Source organism: Diceros bicornis, chromosome 25 (assembly GCF_020826845.1).
Source record: "Diceros bicornis minor isolate mBicDic1 chromosome 25, mDicBic1.mat.cur, whole genome shotgun sequence".
Taxonomy (NCBI): domain Eukaryota; kingdom Metazoa; phylum Chordata; class Mammalia; order Perissodactyla; family Rhinocerotidae; genus Diceros; species Diceros bicornis.
Genome location: NC_080764.1, coordinates 8,249,674 through 8,277,397, shown reverse-complemented (window position 1 = coordinate 8,277,397; position 27,724 = coordinate 8,249,674). Strand labels below are relative to the sequence as shown.

Sequence of the window (27,724 nt, the reverse complement as noted above, 5' to 3'; positions counted from 1 at the left end):
GGGCTCTGGCGCCTGAGGACTGAACGTGGCACATAACTTCCAGGCCATCCCTGAGATCCCCACCAGTTGGGGTGTCATCTGTGAAGTGGAGCAGCAGACTTGATGGTGCTGACTGAGCTCTGGCCCATGGTACAGGGGGTAGAATTATGCTTGTGGTGTGGTCATCCAGGCTGAGTGAGTCCTTTGCAGTAAAGCGAAAGCCTGCAGGTTTGGAGGGTTCAACTCCAGCAAGTTGTAAAGCAATGACTGGCCTCTGGCCAGCTCCTGGGAGATGACCTTTATGCCCTGGGAATATTCTGCCAGATAACCATATCTTTGTTTTCCTGGAGCCTCAGGCAATACTGGATCCTTCATGCTAACAATGTGACATGTGGTAGGGACCTTGCATCTCCCTGTATCAGTCTTGCCTCTAGAGGAGCTGGAGACTTAGTCACTCCTGTCATCCACACAGGTGCTCTGTGCCTACACCACCAATCCCAATAAAATCCCTGGATGCCAATGCTTGATTGTTCTTCCCTGACTGGCATTATTCTGTGTGTGTGTCACTCCTTGTTGCTGGGGAGTTAGGCACTGTCTGTATGACTGCCTTGGAAGAGAACAAATAGAAACCTGAACTGTGCTTTGTTATGTGTTTGTCTGTCTGTATTATGTACCTTTTACGTTTGCTGATTTGATCTATATCCTTTCACTGTAATAAACTACAGCTGCCATTGATAGAATGTTTGTGTCCCCCAAAATTCATATGTTGAAAGCTAAGCCCCAGTGTGATAATATTTGTTAGTGGGGTTTTGGGGAGCTGACTGGGTCATAACGATGGACCATCCTCATGAGTGAGATTGGAGCCCTTATAAAAGACAACCCAGAGAGACCCCTTGTTCCTTCCAACAGGTGAGGACACAGTGAAAAGGTGACCTTCTGTGAACCAGAAAGCAGGCCCTCACCAGACATCAAATCTGCCAGATCCTTGATTTTGGACTTCTCAGACTCCAGAACTGTGAGAAATAAACGTTTGTTGTTTATAACCCACTCATTCTACAGTATTTTGTTCCAGCATCCCAAACAGACAAAGACAGTAACCATGAATATAACAGCATTAATGAAGTTTGTGAGTCCTCCACCAAATCATTGATTCTAGGATGGTCTTGGGGACCCCTGACAGAGTTGGCTTCAAAAGTGGCATTCACTAGAAGAACCCTGACTCCCTGGAACGTGGTGAAGGCACAGTTTTGGAAAAGGAAGAATGAGGGGTGGTGGTTGACCAACATTCTTTCCTGAATGGTTTCCACATCGCTCATGAAGTGACGCAGCAGGTGCACTGCAGTCACTTACTGGAGGTAAAAGTCACCTATGGAATTTAGAAATGATAGAGCTAACCTCTGAGGGGTTGGTTCACTGGGTATGTAAAGAAATGCATAAATAAACCCCAACTCTAAGAAGCAGACTAATGTGCAATCTGGAGGTAATTTATATATGTAATTAGTTAAAATGAAAATAGAGGAGAGTGTGGGGCTAGGTGCTAACACTGCAGCGAGCTCAGATTTCATCTGGCCCGAGATACAGCCACTTGAATCAAGGATGCTCCCAAAGGGAAAAATTATGCTGGGACAACAGAAAGCACCTCTATGACCTCTAGCCACTATGGATGTAGTCCAACTTGGTGTAGGGCAAATCTGGAAACTACTGAAAAGTTTCTTTTAACCTGAGAAGGGGGATTATTCTACCTCTCCTTTAAATGCCATGTGGAACTTTCCAGATGAAGTGACTGATATGCTACCTGTGCATGCAAGCCATGCTGGATTGGCTTGATAGAGATCAGGATATCTGTCCACCACGTCCTAGAAATCATTAACAGAAGGAAAACTGGAAAATTCACAAATATGTGGAAATTAAACAACACACTTAAACAACCAGTGGGTTGAGGAAGAAAGCATAAGAGAAAGTAGGAAATACCTTGAGATGAATGAAAACACCAGAACAATATACCAAAACTTATGGATTCCAGCCAAAGTCATGTTCAGGGGGCAGTCTATAACCATAAATGCCTACATTAAAGCAGACGGCAAATGCATTATCTAAGGCTACACCTTAAAGAATTAGAAAAAGAAGAGAAACTAAACCCAAAGCTAGTAGAAAGATGGAAATAATATAGATCAGGGATAAATGAAATAGAGACAATATATTAATGATAGAGAAAATCAATTAAACCAAAAGTTGGTTCTTCAAAAAGATCAACAAAGCTGACAAACTTTTAGATAGATAGACTAAGAGAAAAAGAGAGAAGACTCAAATTACTAACATCAGAAATGCAAGTGGAGACATTACTACTGATTCTAGAGAAATAAAAAGCATTATAAGGGAGTATTGTGAACAACCATATGCCAACAAATTGAATAACCTGTTGATGAAATGGACAAAGTCCTGGAAACACAAAAGCTACCAAGAATGCATCATCAAGATAGAAAATCTGAATAGACCTTTAATTAATGAGGAGATTGAATAAATAATCAAAAATTTCCTAACAAAGAATTGCTCTGGACTTGATGGTTCACTGTTGAATTCTACCAAACATTTACAGAAGAAGTAACACCAACTGTACTCAAACTTTTCCACAAAATTGAAGAGGAGGGAACACTTCCTAACTCATTCTAGGAGGCTGAGATGACCCTGATATCAAAGCCAGGCAAAGACACAATGAGAAAAGAAAACTACAGACCAATGCCCTTATGAACATTAATGAAAAAATCCTCAAGAAAATACTAGAAGGCTAAATTGAGCAGCATATTAAAAGGATTCTACAAGTGGGAAAGGATTATGACCAGGTGGGATTGATTAATGGAATTGAAGAATGATTCAACGTATGAAAATTGGTCAATGTAATACACCATGTTAACAGAATGAAGACAAAAACTACATGATCTTCTCAATGGATGCAGAAAAAGCATTTGACAAAATTTGACAAAATTGAACACTCTTTCATGTTAAAAACACTCAACAAACTAGGAATAGAAGGAAACCATCTCAACATAAGAAAAGCCATGTATGAAAAACTGACTGCAAACACGATACTCAGTGGTGAAAAACGGAAAGCTTTTCTTTTAACATAGAAAGGATGCCCACTTTTGTCACTTCCTTTTGGCAGAGTACTGGAAGTTCTAGCCAGAACAGTTAGAAAAGTAAAAGAAATTAAAGGCACCAAAATTTGAAAATAAGAAGTAACATTATCGCTGTTTGCAGATGATATGGTGTTGTATGTAGAAAAGCCTAAACTGTCTTTATCTACCCTTTGTTTTGGATGTGTCACGCCCACCCAAGCAGTCAACCTAACGTGGATATGAAGGGCAGGGACAGACATGCCTGTAATTCAGGCAGAGCCCCTGATACTAGGGGTCTGTTGTCCAGGACGGGGGACCTTGAGGAAACCTCATGGGTACAATGAGCACACATTATAATCCTGAGGCCAATGGCCTTTTGTGATCATTGTGCAATTGCAGCTTCCATTGATCAGGCACTCACATGCCGGTCACTGCTGCTCACTCTGTGTGTCCTCCCCACAGCCCTGTAAGGCAGGTGGCTTTATGGTCCCCAGGGCATGGAGGAGACTGAGTCTCAGGGGTCATGTCAGGAGGTCAAAGTCACAGAGTCATTAGGGGCCATCTCAAAGTGGGTTCTCTGAGCTACTGTTCTACTTGTAAATTACTTGAACCTCCTGACAAAGGAGTTAAAATTTCCCTGGATTAGGGTGAAACTGTGCCTGTACACACAAGGTTGATGTGGGAAGCAAAGTAACCAAAGTTTCTAGGTTGTTTTGCCAAACAACAGAAGACTGCTGTTAGGAGTAGCTTGCTGACAGCCCCACCCACAGCCTGAGTAAACATTGAGCAGGTGCATTGAGAGGCTAAAATGACTGATTGTAAACTTTAGACATCACAGACTAAAAACCCACCCAGTACAACACATAGAACCTGCTCGACTTTGCACACGCAACCCATCAAGAAATAAGAAAGATAGCTGTACCTGGGCAGAGGACTCTTAAAACTTCAGCCCCCTAAGGCCACATGATCCCCCCTCCCCTGCCTAAAACCCCAAATAAAAACTCTTGATGGTAGCTTTTCAGGGAGTTCAGGATTACAGTGTTAGCTGCCTGTTCTCCTTGCTCAGTGCTTTTCAATAAAATTCCTACTTTCTTCCACTATACCTGGTGTCAGAGATTGGCTTGCTGCGCAACAGGTGAGTGAACCCACTTCAAGTTCAATAGTGAATTTCCACGACCGTGAAGGGTCCCAGTCCCAAGTGGACCTCTCGCCCTTGGCACACTGGCTTCTGGCCTAGAGTCTCTCTTGGAAGGTGTCCTGCAGCCATCTGAGCCCTTTGTCTCAGGGACAGCCCCAAGTGATTGGCTGCCAACCAGACGTCATTGGCCCATGGCATTTTTGCTTTCGGTGGTGGAAGAAACTAGGCTTGGGACTTGGAAGACATCTCCAGTAAGTAGCGGGTAGTTTTTGTTTTTGTCTTTGCGCTAACCTTTTCCAATGGGACTGGCGGAAATAATGGGTAATAAGAGCTCTATTCCACCTTTTAGCCCTCTGGGCTCCATTTTTTTTTTGTTTGCAATGGACATCTTTTTGGTGAGTTTCCTCATTATAATTGACTAAAGTCTTATTTTTCCTTTCATTTGTTTGCCTCTGTTTCAGGGGTGTTGTTCCAGGTTCCTGGAGTTTCTTGGGGGGGGCAATTTTTTAAAAAGGACTAGGGACTTTTCAGTCACAGAGGAGCTCTTCGACCCCATTTGTTTTGATACTTGTGTGTGTGTATGTGTGAATGTATACAGTGTGTGTGTTTGGATGGTGGCATAATGGGAAACTCAATTCCCATTCAATTCCCAGTGGTAGCCCTCTAGGTTGTATATCACAAAAATGGAATATTTTCAGTTATAAACCTATGAAAAAGAAAAAGATGATAATCTTTTGTAATAACACATGGTCACAATATTCTTTAGACTACAGAGAGAGAAAATTGCCAGACACTGGATCTTTAAATTTGAAAAACTTGTAAATTGGAAAAATCTTTAGAGAGCTCTGATCATAAACAGCTGTTTTATTGGTACCTATGAAAAGACCAAATTAAAATGGAAATACAATAGCTAGTCTCAAGAACTTCATCAAATTTGGCATCTCAGCTTCCTCTCATGGTCTTGCAGATGCTAATGAAAACATTAACAAAAGAATAAAAAGAAGCTGAGGAAAAATAAAGAGACTCTTCTCAACAAGGTGGAAAAATTTTAAAGAGGTTTTGAGAAAATAAGGTAAATAAGACAGTGGGGTAAATAAGACAAATATTGAAAGGGGGGATGACTAGAGTTGACACTAATGGGGTTAGAACACTGTCTAAGGTTGGGTGGGCCAAAGGGACTCACCTACTGGCCCCCCAACATTAAAGGACCTCAGACAAGCCTGTTCTATTCACCCCAGTTTGGAAAAATTTTAAAAGCCAGAAGGCAGAAATCACAATGAGAAACTTGACTAAATCACCTGGGGCAGCAATTAGGTCCCTAGGTTTGATAAAATTATAGAGATCAAAATATTTGAAGTAGTATTATATGAAGATATTATGTCAACTTTGCCTGAGTGTTTTTTTTTTTTTAACGTATGTTATGGCTAGCTGGGAATGCGTCCCTTACACAGCATTATAAGACCAAGACTTGTTAATGGAATCCTAATGGAAGCTATGATTAGAGGTATAAGAGTTGATAAAATTTTCTAAGAAAATTGTATATTTAAATGGGCTGTATGTGAAATGATTGCATCTCTTTTGCCTGATTGTGTTATAGATTATATTGTGGGGATAAACATTGTGCCTCACTGCAGAACGTTTCCCCTTCCTGATATTGTAAGAGCATATAAATCCACCTTCAGGCAATGTTAGTTAAACATGTTAAAGGAGATTTACTTTAAAATGGCCAAAATGCGGAAATTTCAGTTTACCCAAACTAGTGTATTTGCAGATGCAATTGGAAAAAGCTGGCTATAAAATTAAACAACCAAGGGGAAGCCTATTTTAATTTTTTTTGAGGCTTCTAAACAAAATCAGAAATCCCTTACTACCTCTTTAAAAGAAAATAATTAAATAAGAGACATGCCAGATTGGAGAATGATAGCTACACCAGCGACCATACTAGTGAAACAAAACAAAATCTGCTGCTCCTCTCTCACTGAGCTCCCCTACTTCAACTTGCCCAAAATGCCTGATCTAAAACTAAGCAAGTGGAAATGGGTAAGGCTTTGAGATAATTTGGAATTATAGTGGCCAATCTGGGAAACCTCTGTTTCAGATAAGTCCACTTTACAGTTGGCCTTAAAGGAGAGGATTCAAAATCTTTCATAGACAATGGAATGCATTCTTTGATTAATATATAATATATATTAATATATATTAATTGTTATAATATAGAAATATATTATATATAAATATATTAATATTAATATTAATTATATGATTAATATTAATATAACATGTATTAATCCTCTAAAAAGGATCCCTAGCAAAAAGTAAAGATTCTTCAGTAAAAATATTTGGCCATGAGCAGGTCCATCTGCCAAAAAGACAATTTGGATCCAGCTATTCTTTTCAGTTTTGTACCTCAGATATGGCTAAAATTTTGAAGATCCCTGTTTATGTTTATCTGTATATTTGTGTATGTAAGTCTCTCTCTATATTTGTCTGCCTCCAGATGGCAGAATTTCCAAATGAGCTCCATTTAATTGGCTTAAAGTAACACATATAAATTATTTCTAAATATAATAGAAACTAGCCCAGATGTCCTTCAAGTTAACATGATATAAAATGATCTTTGATAAATGAGAGCTTGTTTAAGTTTGTTGGTTTGATTGAAATAAACATGTTTTCAGAGTTATCAGCATTGGATATGATATAGACATGTTATCTCTGTTACAAAATTTGTCAGTAAAAAATAATGACAACTTAAAATAATAGCTGATTTTGTCTAATGTCTCATGGGTTTTTTGTAGGCAATATAAATACAATTATTGAGAACAAGTAAACTAAGTAGATGTGAAAAGGATAAAAGATTTTGGGGTGAACATTTTAACAATAATTATGTGTTATGGTGTATGTATTCAAAATACCTTCAAAACATTTTGGTAACGTGAAACCTTACAGTTTTGCTAAATTAAGTTAAATTAAAAAATTTATTGAATATCTAGGTCATTTTTACATAAGATGAAATGTTAAAAATTAATTACTAGGCATAGATTTGTCTGCCTTTGGCTTCTTATTTCATAGAAAGTGGAAGATGCTTGGGTTTATTGATGAACATCTGCTGTGCCACACTGGGGAACTTTCTATGAGAAAGTACATGTTTCTGTACAGTCTGTATATTAAAAAAAGGGTAAGGTGTATGTTTTCAGTAAAGAAGGTATAAAGAATGGAAATATTTTTGTTTGTTTTGTTAAGAAAGATAAATTTGTTCTAAAGTACTAGGAAAGTAAAAAGGAAAGGAGGCATGGGACAAATTCTGAATGTAAAAAGGAAGTGATGGAAGGTTTGTGGAAGTAAAACCCTGAGGAAAGAGTTTTGTGCATGGTCAAGTTGGCTAAGATTAAAATGAATTCAATTAAATAAATGAGTTACAATATCAAAGGTAAGTTGGTGCAAAATTAGAATTTGGCTTCCTCTCTCTTGAAAGGATGATCTTCTTGAACTTTTGGTCTGTTCTTTTTTTTTTTTTTTTGTGAGGAAGATTGGCTCTGAGCTAACATCTCTGCCCCATCTTCCTCTATTTTGTACGTGGGATGCCACCACAGCATGGCTTGATGAGCGGTGGGTAGGTCCATGACCAGGATTCGAACCTGCGAACCCTGGGCAGCCAAAGTAGAGTGCACAAACCTAACCACTATGCCACTGGGCCAGCTTATGGTCTGCTCTTGATAAAGAGGTTATAGAGGGTTTTTCTTTGCCTTTGAATAAGTCTAGCTAGGGGACAGAAATTCTATGATTTGTTAAAATAATTTCCAAAGTTCAAAGAAGCTGAGGTCTCTCTATTGTTTTTTTTTTCTTTTTTTGCTGAGGAAGACTAGCTCTGAGCTAACATCTGCTGCCAATACTCCTCTTTTTGCTAAGGAATATTGGTGCTGGGCTAACATCTGTGCCCATCTTCCTCTACTTTATATGTGGGACGCCTACCAAAGCATGGCTTGATAAGCGGTACATGGGTCCGTGCCCAGGATACAAACCCACAAACCCTGGGCTGCCAAAGTGGAGTACGTGAACTTAACCATTATGCCACCAGGCCAGCCCCTCTACTGGGGCTTTTTAAAAACCATTTAACTCACTCTGTTTGCCTTTGACATCTTCTGTTGTCACCTTGATTGAAGGGATACTAAGCATTGCTTCCTAATTGATGAATTGTTTTAAACTCTTTTGATATTTTTGACAAACTTCCCCCAAGGTTTGAATCCTGGGTAAAGTCTTTCTTTTGACTTAGAAAGGAACTTTGAGAATTTCCAATGGGTCCTAGGACTTCTCAAAGAATTTTTTCTTTCTTTCTATAAAGAGGGAGATATTAAAATAATTAGACTTATTTGGTATGTTAAATTACGTGGGAAGCATTGTCAAATAAATGATGATAAAGCTTCTTAGGTTATATTGTGTGGATAAAAGTTATTAATATAAGTTTTTAAAAAATTATATAACATTCCTAAAGTTCTGATCTGCCCTGGTTATCAATCATAATTCTGGTTATTATCTTAAAATGTTATATATCACAGAAATAGCCAAATGTCTTTGTCAATTGCCATTTTTGAGTTTTTTTTGGCAGATAGTTGTTTTACTCTGATGTTTTTGCAAATATGTTTCATCTTCAGAGAGATTCATGGAAAGGACTCTGACACTTGTTCTAAAATGCAGGTTTCTGATAAACTTTCAGATTATGAAACTGAACTGAGTAAGAAATGACAGAACTCTAACAGAGAAACCGATGGCCTCATAAAACTGCTAACAGAAGACCAAGATGAAGAATAGATTACATGGGACTAAGTGAAATGATGAGATGATTATAATTTTTATGACTTTTCATTCACAATATTACTGACATTTTGATGTGTTGTTTTTCCAGATTTCAAGAAACCTTTTTCTCTTTTCTCTTAAGCTAACAATGACTTATAGCAATTTGTAAGCAGAAATGAAGCATTTGTCTTTTTCTTCCTACCTGATCCCTTCAGAATTTGGAAACTCTTGATAAATGAGTGTTCTTATTGTCATGGCAACATAGTTGTTTGCATAAGTTCAATAAGGATCTGTTCTCCTTAAAGCAGGAAACAATTGGAAACACTGGTTATATTGCCAAGGCTTTGACTGGAATGTCATATTTGAGAGAAACATTCATAGACTCAGATACAACCAAACAGTTTTGAGGAACAAGGATTGACCTTATGGAACAAATAAAGCCACTTGGAAATATTGGCCTGGTTGCTGGCTTACAGGGTTCCCAGCAATCTTAGCACATAAGTAAAGAAGGTCACTTCCCTGGCAGGTGCAAGGAACCTCAGGATATTTTGGGACCTTGAAAAGAGGAATTCATCCAAATCTGTAAGTATTTCAGATGGAGTCTGGTGACAAGTCCTTGGCTTGGCTTTCCTGGGCCATCCCCTGGGCTCATAAATTGGTTTATAATTTGCTCCAACCATTAACGTTGTGTTTTTTTTGTTTGTTTGTTTGCTTGTTTCTCTATAAATACTTCTCATTAAATACCTAGTTACTTGCTTACACAACATAGGCGTAACTTTGGAAGACCCTTGCTGTGTTCTAAAGATGATCCAAAAGACCCAGAAGGAACTTGAATTAAGGAACTAGACACTGTCAGATATCCCTCTACACCATCTTTGTCATGGAAACTGGGTCCTATTAAAATCCTGGAAACACAAGCACCCAGAAAATAAACTTCATCCCCACTGGAGGGGCCATACGAGAAATGCCACAGGAAATGGGGACTGTGCAATAGGAGAACATCACAACCAGAATCACTGAAACCTTGGCTGGCTTCATACTCTAGGCACTGACTTCTCTGAATGGACAAGTGAACCCCTGACAGACTGCAAGCTGCTGTTCAGAAGACAGTCTCCTGAAGATAAGTAATAAATGACTCCCAAGTTTGTACCTTACTTATTAGACTTTTAGACAGCAGGCTACTTGTCTACATCAGATTTCACTTGAGTTTCCTTGATTGGTTTACAAGCCTCTTCTCCTGGATTCCCCAAGGACTGAGGTCCATTATAGAGTGGGTACTAAAATTTGGGCTATTTTGCTAATATATGTGGTCATTTATGTAATTATAAAATGTGGACTTAAGTGTTATTTCAAACGCATTGATCAGAGTACTAAAATATTAGTCTTGAAAAGCATACTTCACTCTCCACACCTGGTACCCAAAAATATTTTAAAATAAAGGTAGAACAGTTTCATCCCTCTGACCAAGATCATCACCCTTCACAGCAGGAAGTACCTATAGAGGTCTTTCCTCAATTCCCCAAGTTTGAGGTATGATCATAAGACAGTGGGGATTGAAACCAAGGATGAAAGAGTTAAAATTTCCCTGGATTAGGACAAAGTAACTAAAATTTCTGAGCTTGTTTTGTAGAACAACAGGAAGACTGCTGATAAGAGAGCAGCTTGCTCCCCCCACTCCCCGCCTGACTAAACATTGCGCAGGCACATTGAGAAGCTAAAATGACCGATTGTGGTCAGATATTTGTGTGCTGTGCAACAGGTGAATGAACTCACTTCAAGAGACAGGGAGACCAGTTTTGAGGTCACTCAACAGACCAGGAGGGTAAAACCCACAGGCACCCTGGGGACTTCCTGGATCCAGCCTGTGGCCTCTCACTGGCCTCAGTTGAATGTCCTGTCCTGTGAGCAGCAACTTTCTCCTCGGGACAGTCAGAGAAGCAGGTGGTGTTAGCGGGCGGGCAGGTTGGTCTGAGTTTTGGTCACATAGTGGCCCTGGATAAACTGTCTTTATCCACCCTTTGTTTTGGATGTGTCATGCCCTCCCAAGCAGTCACCCTAACCTGGATATGAAGGGCAGAGACAGACATGTCTGTAATTCAGGCAGCCTCCGATAGTAGGAGTGTGTTGTCCAGGATGGGACGGCCTTGAGGAAACCTCGTGAGTACAATGAGCACGCAGTACAATCGTGAGGCTGATGGAATTTGCAACCATTGTGCAATTGCAGCTTCCAGTGATCAGGCACTCACGTGCCAGGCACTGCTGCTCACTCCACGTGTCCTCCCCACAGCCCTGTTAAGGAAGGTGGATTTGTGGTCCCCAAGGCATGGAGCAGACTGAGTCTCAGGGGTCACTTCAGGAGGTCAAAGTCACAGAGCAGCATTCAGCTCCATCTCAAAACGCAGGCTCTGAGCTACCGCTCCACATGTAAGTCACTGAGATTTCTTATTTGAGGAACAAACTCAGCCTGCCCTCACTGGGCCTCTGCTCTGGTGAAGCTGCTGGGGTAGAGGGGTGAGTGCCTCCCCCCCGCCAGGGATCACGCATGTCACAAGTGATCACCCGTGCAGGGAAGGGTCCAGTGGACAACTGCGACACTTAGAATCCAGGGGTGACATAAGCATGTTGGGGGAGCAGGAAGTGCCTGGCCCTGGTCCCTCAAGCACCAAGATGTGGACCTGGGCCCTCAACACGATGAGGAGGAAACCCTTGGGTGAGAGCACTAGAAGGCAGGTAGGGAGCTGCAGCCCCAGCCAGGGCACTGGGAAAGTTGGTGATGTGGCCAGAGAACCAGGCAAAGAAAGGGTTAGTGAGGATCTGATCAATGACTAACTTAGTCTGTCAAATGTTTTTCAGATAAGAGGAAACTATGTGTTCTGTCTTTCAGAAATTGATGTCCCAGGGCCGGTCCCGTGGTTTAGCGGTTAAGTGCATGTGCTCCGCTACTGGCGGCCCGGGTTCAGATCCCGGGTGCGCACCAATGCACCGCTTCTCTGGCCATGCTGAGGCCGTGTCCCACATACAGCAACTAGAAGGATGTGCAACTATGACGTACAACTATCTACTGGGGTTTTGGGGGGGAAAAAAGGAGGAGGATTGGCAATAGATGTTAGCTTAGAGCTGGTCTTCCTCAGCAAAAAATGAGGAGGGTTAGCATGGATGTTAGCTCAGGGCTGATCTTCCTCAGAAAAAAATAAAAAAAGAAAGAAATTGATGTCCCCATTTTCAGATGTTGCTCTCTTGCAGAGAAACTCACACATTTGCAGCAAGACCCCTGCAAAAAGTTCCAGTTCCGAGAGCACTAGGTTACCTCAAACTCATTAGCATCTTAAATTCTCCACCTCTTGGAGGGTCCAAGCAGCTATTTTCGGATTATACATGTGTGTAGTAGCATGTTTACCTACGACACTTGGATCCTGAGTGAGCACAGATGTTACACAGTTATTACAAATAAACCTGTTATCCTCTGCTCTCTTGTGTATAAAGTTTCTACCAGCACTGAGCTCGAGTAGACACTGCTTTTGGGAGATATCCCCCAGTGTTCTCTATTGCTCCTGCAAGCAATAAACCTTTCTTCACCTACTTCTGCCTTGGTTGTGCTTTTCGGCTTCCCATTCGCCAAAAGACAAATACACTGAGTTCAGTTAATGGCATTGTGCTTGCCTTGCCTCTTCCCCCACAGCATGGAGCATCTGAAGAGAAAACGAACTCCCCAATTCCTGCTCCTCCCTGGGGACAGAAAGGAAGAGTGGAAGCTGCATGCAGCTTGTAGGGCCACTGGCCTGGTCGCCTCACCTGACTCGCAGTGTGGACCCGCCCAGTGCAGTGTTAGGATCCAGATGGAGGCCGTGGCAGGGCGGTCGTGTCTGCCGTTCCGTAGGCGGGTACCAGGGGGCGACGGAGGCAGCAGCTGAGGAGCCATCACCGGCAGGAGGGCCTGCCTCCCGGAGATGGTTTATGGGTACAGGGCTTTGGCTTGGCAAGAGGAAAAAGACCTGGAGATCTGCTGCACAGCAATGTGAATACACTTAACACTACTGAACTGTATACTTACTGGTTGAGATGGCAAATTTGTTGTGTTTTTTTTCCCCACAACTTAAAAATTATTTTAGAAATATATATTTCCACTACACACTTATTAGAATGGTCCAAATCCAGAACACTGAGAACACCGATGCTGGTGAGGATGTGGAGCAACAGGAAGTCTCATACATTGCTGGTGAGAATGCAAAATGGCACAGCCACTTTGGAAGTCAGTATGGTGGTTCCTTAAAACTCAGCATTCTTATGATATGATCCAGCAAGTATGCTCCTCGATACTGACTTAAAAGAGATGAGAACTTATGTCCACAGAAAACCTGCACAGGGATGTTTACAGCAGCTTTATTCATAATGGCCCAAACTCGGAAGCAACCAAGATGTCTTTCAGCAGGTGGATGGATAAACTGTGGTACATCCCGACAAAGGAATATTCTTCAAGACTCAAAAGAAATGAGCTATCAAGCCATGAAAAGCCGTGGGTGAACCTTAAGTGCCTATTACCAAGTGAAAGAAGGCAATCTGAAAAGGCTACAAACTGTATGATTCCACCTACATGACATTCTGGAAAAGGCAAAACTATAGAGACAGAAAAAAGATCAGTGGTTGCCAGGGGCTGGGGAGAGGGAGGGATGAATATGCAGAGCACAGAGAATTTTTAGGGCAGTGAAATGTCTCTGTGTGATCCTATAATGGTGGATACATGTCAGTATACATTTGTCCAAACCCATAGAATGTACAACACCAAGAGTGACCCTGCTGTGAATTACGGACTGCGGGTGCTAATGATGTGTCCTGTACGTCCCAGCCTGCCGCCTGCCTCCTCACACAGTCCTACCTCTTTGGGTACAGGCCCCATCCCCTACCATCCCCGAATGCCTTGATCTCACCTGCCCCCAATCCCACCCCCACTTTGACCCCCTTCCAGCTCCCAACTGGTCCAGCCCCACCGCCAGTAATTGCTCACACAGACCCGCCCCCTTTCCCTGTATGCCTGGTCCTCTGATGGGCCCACACTCCTCCTGCCCCAACTCTGATACAGGCTCCTTCCTCCACGTCCTGGGCACACCATTAGCTAGCCATTTTCTCTGCCCCACATTTGAGACCCACGTGGGTTAGGCTTGGCCTTGTCTCAGGTCACTGTGGGCCCAGTCCCTGCTGGGACTTGGTCTGCCCCTCGTCTGCGTGCCTTGGGCACAGCCCCCAGCACAAGAGTGGGAATCAAAGAGCAGTGGGCAAGTCCTCACCACAGTACACTGGCGGCTTGCCCAGGGTCACCAGCCTGTTGAGCATGACCATGGGCATCCAGGCCAGCTGCAGGCTGAACTTGACCCTGAAGCATGGCCCCAGCTGAAGACCAAAAGTTGAGTGCGTTCATGAATCCTGATCCCCGTCAGGCTGAAGGCCCCAATCTCATGGCGCTAGCCCGGGGGGAACCCCTGGGCCCCCGGAAGTGCAGGTGCAAGGACTTTATCTGGTTCCAGTGGTGCTGGGGAACACATCCTCTATGGTCGAGGATCTCATGTTGGATCAAACCACCCAGCTATGGCTTTGCAAAGGTCACCAAAATCGCCAGTAGGTCAAGTTAGCATCCCACTTTACAGGAGAAGAAACTGAGGTTCAAGAGGTGAGCAGTGAGGCCCAAGGTCTTACAATGGGAAAAGATTTGAACCCTTCCCACTGTGCCGTCTAAACCTCAATTTCCTGATATAAATGGGGATCATGACCAGATTCCTCTCCCCCAATCTCAAGACCATTCCTCCTGATATCCTCCGAAGAGACTCAGCTCACATAACTTAAGCTCTGTCCCACTGGATCCCAAACCCATTGCCAAGTCCCACCCCCTCCAGGCCTTTGCCCTCTTTGACCTTTGATTGGAAAATTCAAACTGTCTCCCAGGCCCTGCACAGATGCCCTCCCCCAGGAGGCCTCTCAAACCTGCCTCCTCCTTTTCCCACAGCTCCCTGTCCAGCCTGTGGCTTCCCCACCACCCACACTCTGCCACTAGGTGGGGTCCCCAGGACCTCTGTATCCACCCCCCCACCTTCCTCACTCGAGTAAAGCTGCAAAGTGTGTCTAGGAAGTCTACCTGCAGGAGGCTGCCCAGCCTAGGCAGTTGCATGGGGCCTGGTGGGTAGTGTGGGGCCCAGAATTGGTGACTGTGAATCATGTCCACCAGGAGCAGGAAGATGGCTGTGGCCACGGCCAGGGGCCCCAGTGTTTCCCTGGTCAGAAGCCCCGTGGCTGCCTCCGTGGGCACTGGGCTCCTCTGGAAACACTGGCACCCCTCACCACACCAGGACCTGGGACCAGGCCAGGCAGGGCACTCTCACCAACACTGAGGGCTCGACCAGCCTTGGACCTCCTTATAACGGGAGCTAAGACTGGCCCTGTCCCTTTGCCCTGAGCCTGCTGGCATGAGTGTTCCACCAGAGGGTGCAGGGAGGGGCCAGGGAAGGTCAGTGCAGCATTGGCCACAGAAGTCCTGTCCCTTCCCCTTCTCCTTGTGCTTATCTTGTGTGTGTGGGGGGGGGCATAAAAAGGAAGTTCCTACCCCCAGCGTGGTACAGGCTCCGAGGAAAAATCAGGGGTCTTTGGACTTGATCCTGCCACCCACTGGTCACATTAGACTCACACACCCTAGTGTGGTCACAACCTCATCTCCATAAGACATCCTTGCCTTCCCATTTCTCACCTGCCTCCTCCTGAGAGACCTTCACCTGGGAGATCATTGGCACTTGCCTGATGATGAGAGAGACCACGCCTGTAGGGGGTGGCAGGGAGACAGAGGGGGCTGAGAGTCTCCATATGTCTCCTTCACCTCACATTGCACACTTGACACGCACAGACCCAGACACACTTAATCACACACAAACCACTCATCCATTCCCAGACTATTACCCAAATGCTCACACATGCACACACCCACACACAGAAACACCACACAGAAATCTATACACCCACAAAGCCACCCACACTCAACAACACTCGCGTTAACACACAAGCTCACACTTGCATTCAGGTGCACAGATTTTCACACAAACACACATACACACACAGACCCAGCACCAAGTGCCCTGGTTCTCAGCGAGGGCCATGAATGCTTAGACAGGACCTCTTCTGGTGGAGGCTGCTCCCTGCAAGGTTTAGGGTCCTCACTCTGCTTACGGCACAGCCAGGATCCCCAGTGTAGATCCTGGGTGTAGTTGTGGTAAGTCTAAATCTGGGTGTCGGAGCCCACAGGGTTCTTCTCTGGGCTCCCCTTTTGCCCTGACTGGACAATTGGTGGAACCTGGAGGCCCATTCCTAAGCTTGTTGCATCCTCACGTGACTTCCTGAGGGATTTTGTCATCCGACTGCTTTCTGGTTAGAAATCTGACGCCAATCTTATTGAGGACGAAACCTTTGTTCATGATGAGACACATCTCACATCTTTCTTCATGCTTTCAAAATTCTCTCTCTGTGTCTTTTGATGGTTTTTTTTTTGTGATGTGTGTAGGTGTAGATCTCTGATTTTATCCTATTTGGAGTTCAGTGAGCTTCTTGGATGTGCAGATTAATGTTTTTTGTCAAATTTGGGGAGTATTCAGTTTTCAATATTTCTTCAATATTCTTTCTAGTCCTTTATCTCTCTCTTCTTCTGCTAGGACTCCCATTATGTGTGTGTGGTATACTTGATGGCGCCCCACAGGTTTCTGAATCTCTGCTCCTTGTTCCTCATTCTTGTTTCTGTTCCTCAGCCTGGATCAGCTCAGCTGACTGGCCTCATGTTCACTGATTTTTTATCGGCCTGTTCAATTCTGCTCTTGAGTTCCTGTAGTGAGCATTCATATCAGTTATCGTTTTTCAACTCCAGAATTTCTATGTGGGTCTTTTTTATAGTTCTGTCTCATTATTTATATTCTTTAATTGATGAGACATCATTCTGCCACTTTCCTTGAGTTCATTAGACATGGTTTCTTTTAGTCCTGTGAACATATTGAATTAGCTGATTTGCAGTCTGTGTCCAGCAACTCCACCATCAGGGACGGTTTGCATGATTTCCTTTTTCCCGTGTATGGGTGTCTTGACATGAGTGCAGCCATGTTTGGCCGTTCCATTAACCTACAGCCACCAGCACACAAAGAAATATAAAGCTGCTTTCTGTGTGGTGGGAACTGGCCTTTTTCCAGGGAACTGGCCTTTCTCCCATGGAGGTAGTTGCAATTTGTAAGAATTTCAAGGTCCTTTGGGCATCACGGCCTGGGGCAGAGTGGCCATCTGTGCTGGGCTGGGATGATAACTAGGGAAAACAATACATGTACACAACTGCCTGGCTGGGACGATAGCCAGAAAGTTCAGTGCATGTATGCCACTGATAACAATGTGCATGGGAACACTGAATGCTTGCTCTGTAAACTCTGTAATTGCTTATATAAACTGCTGGAAACCAAGGCCTGGCGAGAGTCTCACCTGTGGAAGGGAGGCCTTGCCCAGGACATGTGATTCCTCCCCAGCCGTGTCAATTGAAGGGACTCTCCTGGCAGTGGGGCGTGGATGTTGTGAGTAACCGATCTGATGTGTTGTTTTTTCAGTCAACCTGGTGTTTCTTTTTCTGGTTGATTTGTGTCATTTCCCTTCAGTCGATGTGGATGTTTTCCCTTTCCAGTCGATCTGATGTTTTTCCCTCTCATTATATGATCTATTCGAATCTGCTGCTATCTCAGTCAATGTGGATGTTTTCCCTTTCCAGTCGAGCTGATGTTTTTCCCTCTTATTATTTGACCTATTCGGATCTGTTTGCAGACTATCGCCTTTACTCTCCTCTATATAATAAAATATACCTTCAGTCCATTTGTTTGGAGTGGAAAGTTTCTTTTACGTCTCCGATTGAATCCCCCAAACCTCTCATAACAATGGGACATCCTTTCCTTTTCCTTTGCATGTCTTGCAATTTTTGGTTGAAAACTGGACATTTCAAATAAGATAATGTGGCAACTCTGGAAAGCAGATTCTCCTTGTTCCCCACGGTTTGCTCTTGTGGTTGTTTATCATTGTAGTTGTTTCTTTGCTTAGTGATATTTCTAAACTAATTCCATAAAGTCTCTATTCCTTGTTGTGTGTGGCCACTGAAGTCTCTACTCAGTTAGCTTGGTGGTCAGCTAATGATTAGTTAGCGATTTCCTTAAATGCCTGGATCCAATACCTCGCCCAGTCTTTGCTGCACAGGCGTGCTCCCTGTGTGTGTTGGGACATACTTAGAATACTCAGCCAGGCACTGGCTTTAGAGTTTACAACTTTCTCTCAGCTTTCACTTCCTGTTTGCACAGAAAAACAAGGTCAGCCAGAGGGGAGAGCTTAGGGCCCCCCAAGGTCTTTCCTGAGGATGTACACAGGGGCACACAGCCCTACACACGTACATGGCCTCTTAAATTCCAAGGAATGTGTCAGAGGTTTTCAAAGCACCTGTGGACACCTCATGCCCCAGCTTCTACTTTTAAGATGTGTGGTTAGTGAATCATTTCCCCCAACTGTTATCCACTACTCAGGCAGCTTTGATCTTCAACAGTGGCCTCCGATTACCTTCAACAAACTCTCCTGAGAAAAGACTGTTTGCACGAGGGGACCTCTCAGGCCCTGCACATGGGGTCTTCCAGGAACCGCTAGCCAGGGAAATCGTGACAATTCTTTGGGAATGAGGCTTTGAAAATCTACATGTCCTGTGCTCCCTCAGGAGGCTTCCCTGGGAGTTCTGGCAGTTCTTTTCAAGGCTCCAGCTGAGCTGGAGAGTGGAGGATAGGACCAGGGAAGTGGAAATGCTACAGACCTTGCTGTTCATGCTGAGATTCAGCCATTTATCTTTAAAAATTCTCCTGAGTAGCTGTGACCTTTGGTTAATTCCCAGACTTCTGAAAAAGTTGTCTGATCATTTTATCACTTTTTTTTCATTGCGCTCCTGGAGTGGGCAGTTTTCAGAGCCCTGCCATTTTTGCTGATATCAGTGCTCTCCTGAGGGGTGTTTATGAGACCTTAGATGTTTTAAAATATCTTCACTCACACTTGACTAATAGTTCAGCTGGGTATGGAAGTGTAGATTGGAAATAACTTTCCCGCAGAATTTTAAAGACCTTTCTCATTATCTTCTACCTCAAGGGTTGGTGTTGACAAGTCTGATACTACTTGAAGTCCTAAAACTGAGACCTATTTCTTCTTTATAAGTCTGCAAGTCTTTAATTTCTTGTTATGGTCACCATGAAAAACCAGGAGAGACACCCTCACTCATAATTTGATTTGGATGTGGACTGATGACACCATTCCCTCACCAAGAAATTATGAAAGGCTTTACTATTTGCATCATTGAGGTCTCTGGACAGAGCAGGCCTGGCACCTCAAGCAGGTCCAAAACGGCTTGAGAGACAGGAAAGGAGACTGGCCTGGATATTTATCATGGTTTCGTGATGGGCTGGGGAGACGTGTCACTTGCAAGGGACTGGCTTGGTGGTTTGAAACTCTAGCAGGGACTAAAAGGGAGAGCACTAGGTATTTATTGTCAGCTGGTCCAGATGTGAGGGACGAAGGAAGAGGAAGAGGTGATGCTTAAAAGCTGTCAGAAGTCAAACATCAAAAAATGGAGTCACCCCCTCAGAGCGAGGTTGAAGGCCAGATGGCCAGATGTCCTGACCTTCCTGAATGAGTGTCCTTTGCCTCCTGCTTCCTGCCTGCTTGGCAGGACCTCGAGACCACTCCCTTTGGGCTGGAGGCATACCCAGCCTTTTATCAATGCTGACCTGCTCCCCTGGCATCAGGGGGAACCCTGGACCTGTGGAAAGTTCTGTTCCACAAGGGACCCAGCGACATGCCTCCTTGCACTTTTCAGAGGCCTCAGTGTTGAAGAGAAAGGAGGAAAGGCCTCAGGGATGGGTCCCCACCTCCTGAGGAAGCTGTGGCTGGGCTGGTTACCAGCCTCTGACATCCCCAGACTCAGAACCACAAATGACAAAGTATCAATAAATCCACAGAGTTGCTGCTTCTGCAGGCCCACCTGCCTCCTCTCAGAGGCCTCACGTCTTCAGAAACCCCGTCTGGCCCGTCCACACTCCCCATCCCGACAAGTGACAGGAACACCCCCTCCTGCCAACAAGCCCTGACATGGCAGTGGATACTCTGGACAGGCTAAAGGGGGCCCTGGCTGGCTTTCCTACTCAGTGCCCAGGGACAGACCAATTTCCCTGAGTGCTGAGAACTGGGAGGTCCCTGTCATGAAGGCACCTGGAATATGGTGGTGGAACCCCTGTCAGGGATGCTGTTGGGTGGGGGTCTTCTGCCAAGAGAGGCCTAGAGGGGCTACTTCTGCCCTGAGTGTCTGTGGTCCCCAAGCTGTTACCTAAATGCAGCTGGGAGTCTGCCCAAGACTCTGGTAAGCAACAGTCATTAGAAATCCTTGGGCGCTGCCTATATGCTCAGTCCAGAGGCAGTCGATTGTGGTGGTGTGGACAGGTGGTGGATAGCAATCCCTGTCCTCAGCTGGAGTGCCAGGTTAACAAAGTCATGGCCCCAGAGTCAGAGTGGGAAGACATGACACAGCAGCCTACTGCTATATCATCTCATTGGATGAAGGGGAAACAGAAGCCCAAGGCAGGGAGGGACTGGCCCAGGTTCACAGAATCTTGTGGCAGAGCAAGGATGGGAGTCAAAATGTCCTCCTACAAGGTCCACACGTATCATCCTTCTCCTCTGGCCATCCCACTGTTACAGGAGTCCAAGGTTGACCCCTGCCCCTAGGGCATCCCTACAGCCACAGGGCTCATTCCCTACCCCTGGCCAAGCCTCCTGAGAGCCTGGCCTCACCTGGCCACTCAAAGGACAGTGCCCTGGGCTGAAGCCCAGACAAGTGTCCTCCTCCAGCTCCAGCCTGGCTGTGAGCAACTCCTCCTGGGCAGTCACCGGGACAGGACCATCCTTGAGGGGCTGGGAAAGTGGGACCATCCTATCTTGGGGTGACTGAGAGGCTCAGGGAGGTGCTCAACCCTGGACTGCCATCAGGCTTCCCACGGAGGGTGCTGACACCTGAGGACTGAGACTGGTGTTAGCCTGGCACATCCCTTCCTGGCTGTCCCTGACTTCCCCACCTATCAGAGTGTTATACATGAAGTGTGGCAGCAGACTTGATGGTGCTGGCTGGGCTGCTGGCACATGGTGGGGTGGTTGGAGTCAGGCCTGGGACGTGGGCATCCAGGCTGAGTGCGTCCTGTGCAGTAAAGGGAGAATCAGCAGTCTTGGAGGGTTCAAACCCAACACCTTGTAAAGCAGTCACTGGCCCCCGACCAGCTCCTGAGAGATGACCTTTAGGTTCTGGGAATATTCTGCTGGATAACAATGTCTTTGTTTTCCTGGAGCCTCAGGCCATGCCAGAGCATTCATGCTACCAATGCAACATGTGGCAGAACCCTCGGATCTCCCTGTATCAGTCTGGCCTCTGGAGGGGCTGGAGACTTAGTCACTCCTGTCAGCCACACAGGTGCTCCGTGTCTACAATAACAACCCCAATAAAACCCCTGGACACCAATGTTTGGTTGTGCTTCCCTGACTGGTGATATTCTGAGGGCGTGTCACTTATCTTTGCTGGGGTATTAAGCACTATTCTATGACTCCCTTGGAAGAGGACAAATGGAAAACTGTGCTGTGATCTCCTATGTCTGTCTGTCTGTCTGTCTGTCTTATTTGTCTTTTACCTTTGCTGATTTTAATCTGTATCCTTGGACTCTAATAAACCATAGCTGCTATAGATGGAATGTCTGTGTCCCCCCGAATTCATATGTTGAAACCTAATCCCCAGTGTGATGGTATTTGTTAGTGGGGCCTTTGGGAGGTGATTAGGTCATGAGGATGGAGTCCTCATGAATGGGATTTATGACCTTATAAAAGAGAACCCAGAGAGATCCCTTGACCCTTCCACTAGGTGAAGACACAGTGAAAAGGTGACTGTCTATGAATCAGAAAGCAGGCCCTCACCAGATATCAAGTCTGCCAGAGCCTTGATCTTGGACTTCCCAGACTCCAGAACTGTGAGAAATAAATATTTGCCGTTGATAAGCCACTCATTCAATATTTTGTTCTAGCATTCCAAATAGGCTAAGAAAGTAACCATGAATATAACAGCATTTCTGAAGTCTGTGAGTCCTCCAGCAAGCCACTGAAGCTAGGATGGTCTTGGGGACCCCCAAAACAGTTGGCTTCAACTGTGGTATTCACTAGAAGAACCCTGACTCACTGGAATGTGGTAAAGACATAGTTTGAGAAAAGGCAGAATGGGGGATGGTGGTCGACGAACCTTCATTCCTGAATGGTTATTGTATTGCTCGTGCTGTGACGCATCAGCTGCACTGTTCTCAGTTACGGGAGGTAGAAGTTATCTACGGAACTGGGAAATGGTAGAGCTAACGTCTGAGGGGTTGGCTCACTTGAAATGTTAGGAAATTAAAAAAAAAGAAAAACAAGAACCAGGCTAATATACAATCCAGTGGTTATTGCTATACATAATCAGCTACGATGAAAATAAAGGAGAGGGTGGGGAGAGATGCTGAAACTGCACCAAGCTGGGATTTCGCATGGTCTGAGTTATGGCCACTTGTGTCAGGGATGCTCCCAAAGGGAATAATTATGCTGAGACAACAGAAAGCACGTCTGATCAGAAATGACGTCTGATCACCAAGAACATAGTCCTAGTTGGGGTAAGGCAAAATGAAGAAACTCCTGAAAAGTTTCCTTTATCCTGAGAAGGGGGATTTTCTTCTCATCCTTAAATGCCATGGGGAACTTCCCAGATGAAGTGGCTGATATACTGCCTGTGCATGCAAGCCATGCTGGATTGGCTTGATAGTGATCAGGATATTTGGCCACTACAACCTAGAAATCAATAACAGAACAAAAACTAGAAAATCTACAAGTATGTGGAAATTAAACAACACACATATGCAAGCAATGGGTCAAAGAATAAATCAGAATAGAAGGTGGAAAATAGGTTGAGATGAATGAAAATAACAGTAGAATATAACAAAACTAAGGGAATCCAGCAAACGTCGTGTTCAGAGGGAAGGCTGTAACTGTAAATGCCTCCATTAAAACAGATCTCAAACCAATTACCTAACTCTACACCTTAAAGAAGTAGAAAAAGAAGAGCCAATGAAACCCAAAGTTAGAAAGAAATAATATACAGGAGAGATAAATGAAATGCAGATCAGATAAATAATAGAGAAAATCAATTAAACCAAAAGTTGGTTTTTCAAAAGTATCAAAAAAGCTGACAGACCTTTAGCTCGAGGGACTAAGAAAAAAAGAGAGAAGACTCAAATTACTAACATCAGAAATGAAAGTGGGGACATTACCACTGATTCTACAGATATAAAAAGGGTTATAAGAGAGTACTGTGAACAATTGCATGCCAACAAATTGAGTAATCCTATTGATGAAATGGACAAATTTCTAGAAACAGAAAAGCTAACAAGACTGAATCATAAAGAAATAGAAAATCTAGATAGATCTTTAATTAATAAGGGGATTGAATAAGTAATCAAAAAACTGCAGGGAAAGCAATGCTCTGGATCTGACGGCTTCTTGCTTGAATTCTACCAAACATTTAAAGAAGAACTAACACCAATCCTACTCAAACTTTCACAAAATTGAAGACAAAGAAACACTTCCTAACTCATTCTACGAGACCAGCATTACCCTGATGTTAAAGCCAGGAAAGACATTAGAAGAAAAGAAAACTACAGACCAATATCCCTTATGAACATTAATGCAAAAGTCCTCAAGAAAATACTAGCAAACCAAATTGAGCAATGTATTAAAAGGCTTATACAAGTAGGAAAGGATTATGACCAGGTGGGGTTGATTAATGGATTTCAAGAATCATTCCACACATGAAAACTGCAATAAACAAAAAATTAAAAAAAAAAAGAGAAAAAATTGGTCAATGTTATACATCACATTAACAGAATGAAGGGAAAAACTCCGTCATCATCTCAATTGATGCAGAAAAAGCATTTCACAAAATTTAACACTCTTTAATGTTACAAACACTTAACAAACTAGGATTAGAGGGAAACTACCTCAACATAACAAAAGCCATATGTGAAAAACCCACTGCAAGCATACTACTCAATGATGAAAAACTGAAAGCTTTTCTTTTAACATCAGGAGTATAGAAAGGATGCTTACTTTTGCCACTTGCACTCGTCATAGTATTGGAAGCTCTCACCTGAGGAATTGGGAAAGAAAAAGAAATAAAAGGCATCCAAATTGGAAATCGCTAATTGCAATTGATATGATCTGTCTGTAGAAAAACCTAAAGATGCCACAAAACACTACATTAGAACTTATGAATAAATTCAGCAAAGTGTTAGGATTCAAAATCAATGCACAAAAATCAGCTGTATTTCTATATATTAACAATGAACACCCCGAGAGTGAAATTAAGAAAACAATTTGATTTATAATAGCATCAAAAAGAATAAAATACATAGGAATTAACTTAACCAAAGAGGTGAAAGACTTGTCCAGAAAAAGTACAAAAAATTGCTGAAGGAAATTAAAGAAGACACAGGTAAATGGAAAGACATCCTAGGCTCATGGATTGGAAGACAATATGGTAAAGAGGTCAAGACTACTCAAAGTGATCTACATATTTAATGCAATCCCTATCAAAATCTGAATGACTTTTGCAGAGACAGAAAAATCAATCCCAAAATTCATATGGAATCTCAAGCGACCGCAAATAGCCAAAACCAATCTTGAAAAAAGAAGAATAAAACTCATACTTCTTGATTTCAAACTTACTACAAATCTACAGTAATCAACACAGTGTGGTAGCAGCATAAAGACAGAGATATAGACCAACAAAGAGAATAGAAGGCCCATAAACAAACCCTCATATATAGTCAAATTATTTTGACATGTGTGCCAAGATCATTCAAGTGAGACAGGACAGTGTTTTCAACAAATGGTGTTGGGAAATCTGGATATTTTAATGCAAAAGAATGAAGTTAGACCTTCACCTAGTACCATATACAAAAATTAATTCAAAATGGATCAAAGACCTAAATGTAAGAGCTAAAACTAGAAAATTCTTACAAGAAAACACAGGAGAAAGGGTTCTCAACATTGGATTTGGTAGTGATTTCTTGGATATGACACCAAATGCATAGGAAACAAAAGAAAAATAGACAAAGTGGACTTCATGAAGATTAAAAAATGTTATGCATCAAAAGATATAATCAGGGGCCGGCCCCGTGGCATAGCGGTTAAGTGTGCACGTTCCGTTGCTGGCAGCCCGGGGTTCGGATCCCAGGTGTGCACTGACGCACTGCTTGTCAGGCCATGTTGTGGTGGCATCCCAAATAAAGTGGAGGAAGATGGGCACGGATATTAGCTCAGGGCCAGTCTTCCTCAGCAAAAAAAAAAAAAGAGGAGGATTGGCATGGATGTTAGCTCAGGGCTGATCTTCCTCATATACACACACAAAAAAGATATAATCATTAGAGTACACAGGCAAGCTACCGAATGGGAGAAAAGATGTATAAGTCATGTGTAATCATGCTTTGCTAAAGGATGGGGACACATTCTGAGAAATATGTCAGTAGGCGATTTTGCCATTGTGAGAACATCACAGAGTGCACTTATACAAACCTAGATGGTGTAATTTACTACACACCTAGGCTCTGTTGTACTAATCTTATGGGACCACCGTCATACATGCAGTGTGTCCTTGACCAAAACATCGTTATGGGGCGCATGACTGTATCTGATGAGGGACTAATATCTAGAATATACAGAGAACTCCTAAAACTCAAAACAACAACAATAACAAACAAACAAAAAAAACACACAGTCCGATATTAAAATGGGCAAAGGACTTGAATAGACATTTCTACAAAGAAGATATACAAATGGACAAGTACATTAAAAGATGCTCCACATCACTCACCTTTCAGAAAATGTAAATCAGAACCAAAATGAGATACCACCTCACATCCATTAGAATGGCTACTATTATCAAAATAGAAAATAGTGTTGGTGAGTTTGTGGAGAATTGGAACCCTTGTGCACTTCTGTTAGGAATGTAATATGGTGTAGCTGCTGTGGAATACAGTCTGCTGCTTATGTATCCACAAATTGAAAGCAGAGTCTCACAGATATTTGTACCCCATGCTCACAGCAGCATTGTTCACAATAACTGCAAGGTAGAAGCAACCCAAGTGTCCACTGATGGATGAAGGGATAAGCAAAATGTGGTCTATATATACAATGGAATATTACTCAGCCTAAAAATGGAAGGAAATTCTAACACATGCTATAACATCGATGAACTTTGGGGACATCAAGCTAAGTGAAATAAGTCGGTCACAAAAGACAAATACTGTATGATTCTACTTATGTGAGATCCCTAGAGCAGTTAAATTCATAGAGACAGAGCAGAATGGTGGTTGCCAGGGGCTATGGGGAGATATTGTCTAACGGGGACAGAGTTTCAGTTTTGCAAGATGAAAGAGTTCTGGAGATGGATGGTGTGAGGGTTGCACAACAAGATGAGAACTTAATAGCACTGAACTGTAGACTCAAAATGATTGAGATGGTACATTTTATGTTGTATGTATTTTACCACACAAACACACAGAAAATGTAGCTACTCAAACAAATATGACCATTTTGCTGTAGGAGTCAAAAACCAGGGGGGTGGCCTATGCAGTAAAAAGTTTACTCAGTAGGTCTAGTGTTTTCGATCCTTGCATATTCCAAAAAAAAATGACTGATTTTTGACAAGCTCCTGGGAAACATCCCCAACGCTCTTGGGATGACCTGCCTGATGAGAGTGTCTCTTTACCTGGGGCCTGGGGTCACACCAGATGGTTTACGCCAACAGTGTGATTGATGGCAGAGGCCTTGGGCCACAATGTTTGACCTTGGTAGTCGCAGGTGACTGAGTAACTGAGGTCAAACATGTGCCTCTCCCAGTCTAAGTAGCTGACGCCTAACAAATCCCTGGACACCCAGACTCAGGTGAGCTTCCCTGGTGAGCAATACTCTCTGCTGTGTCGCACATCATTGCTGGGAGAACTGAGCACTGTCTGCATGAATCCTCTGGGAGAGACAGTTGGAAGCTTGGGCCCGCTCTTCCTGAATTCTACCTATGTGCCTTTGACCACTGCTGATTCTATCTGGATCTTTCTCTGGAAAGACCATAACCGTGAGTGTAACAGCTTTTCTGACTCCTGTGAGGCCTTGTAGTGAATCCCTGAACCTGAGGGTGCTCACCCAGCCAGGGATCGGGCTGATTCCTCTCAGAAGCCCATTCACACTCTTCCTGCTCCCTGACACCCAGGAGTCAAGACTTTTGCATGTATTTAGTCACCAACCAGGGCAGCCAGTGCTGGGTCTCCATGGGTGACTACAGGGTAAACTGTCACCTTCTGAGCCTCAGTATACCTGTATCTCAAATGGGGTCAGATGTCAGGTGACAATGGATCAGGCAGGGGTAGGAGCTGGCCTTGGGGAGGCTGCTGAGGCCAAATCATTGCCAAGGGTTGACCAGGTAGTCCGGGTGGGACTCAAGCCAGGTAGAAGCCATCACACAGGTTTATTGGACAGCAGGGACCCCGTGAAGGAGCAGCTTGGGGGCTTGGTGCCCCCT

The 27,724-nt window shown here is 43.7% G+C and overlaps 1 protein-coding gene across 1 annotated transcript in view; it reads right to left on the bottom strand.

Annotated features, from left to right (window-relative positions):
- LOC131421418 (cytochrome P450 2D14-like) overlaps positions 1-12,940 on the bottom strand; it is a 63,478-nt gene extending 50,538 nt beyond the window's left edge. Inside the window, exon 1 of the mRNA XM_058567989.1 lies at positions 12,814-12,940. Coding sequence (XP_058423972.1) covers positions 12,814-12,940 — 127 coding nt within the window. The remainder of the gene's footprint in view (positions 1-12,813) is intronic.
- Positions 12,941-27,724: the final 14,784 nt, after the last annotated feature.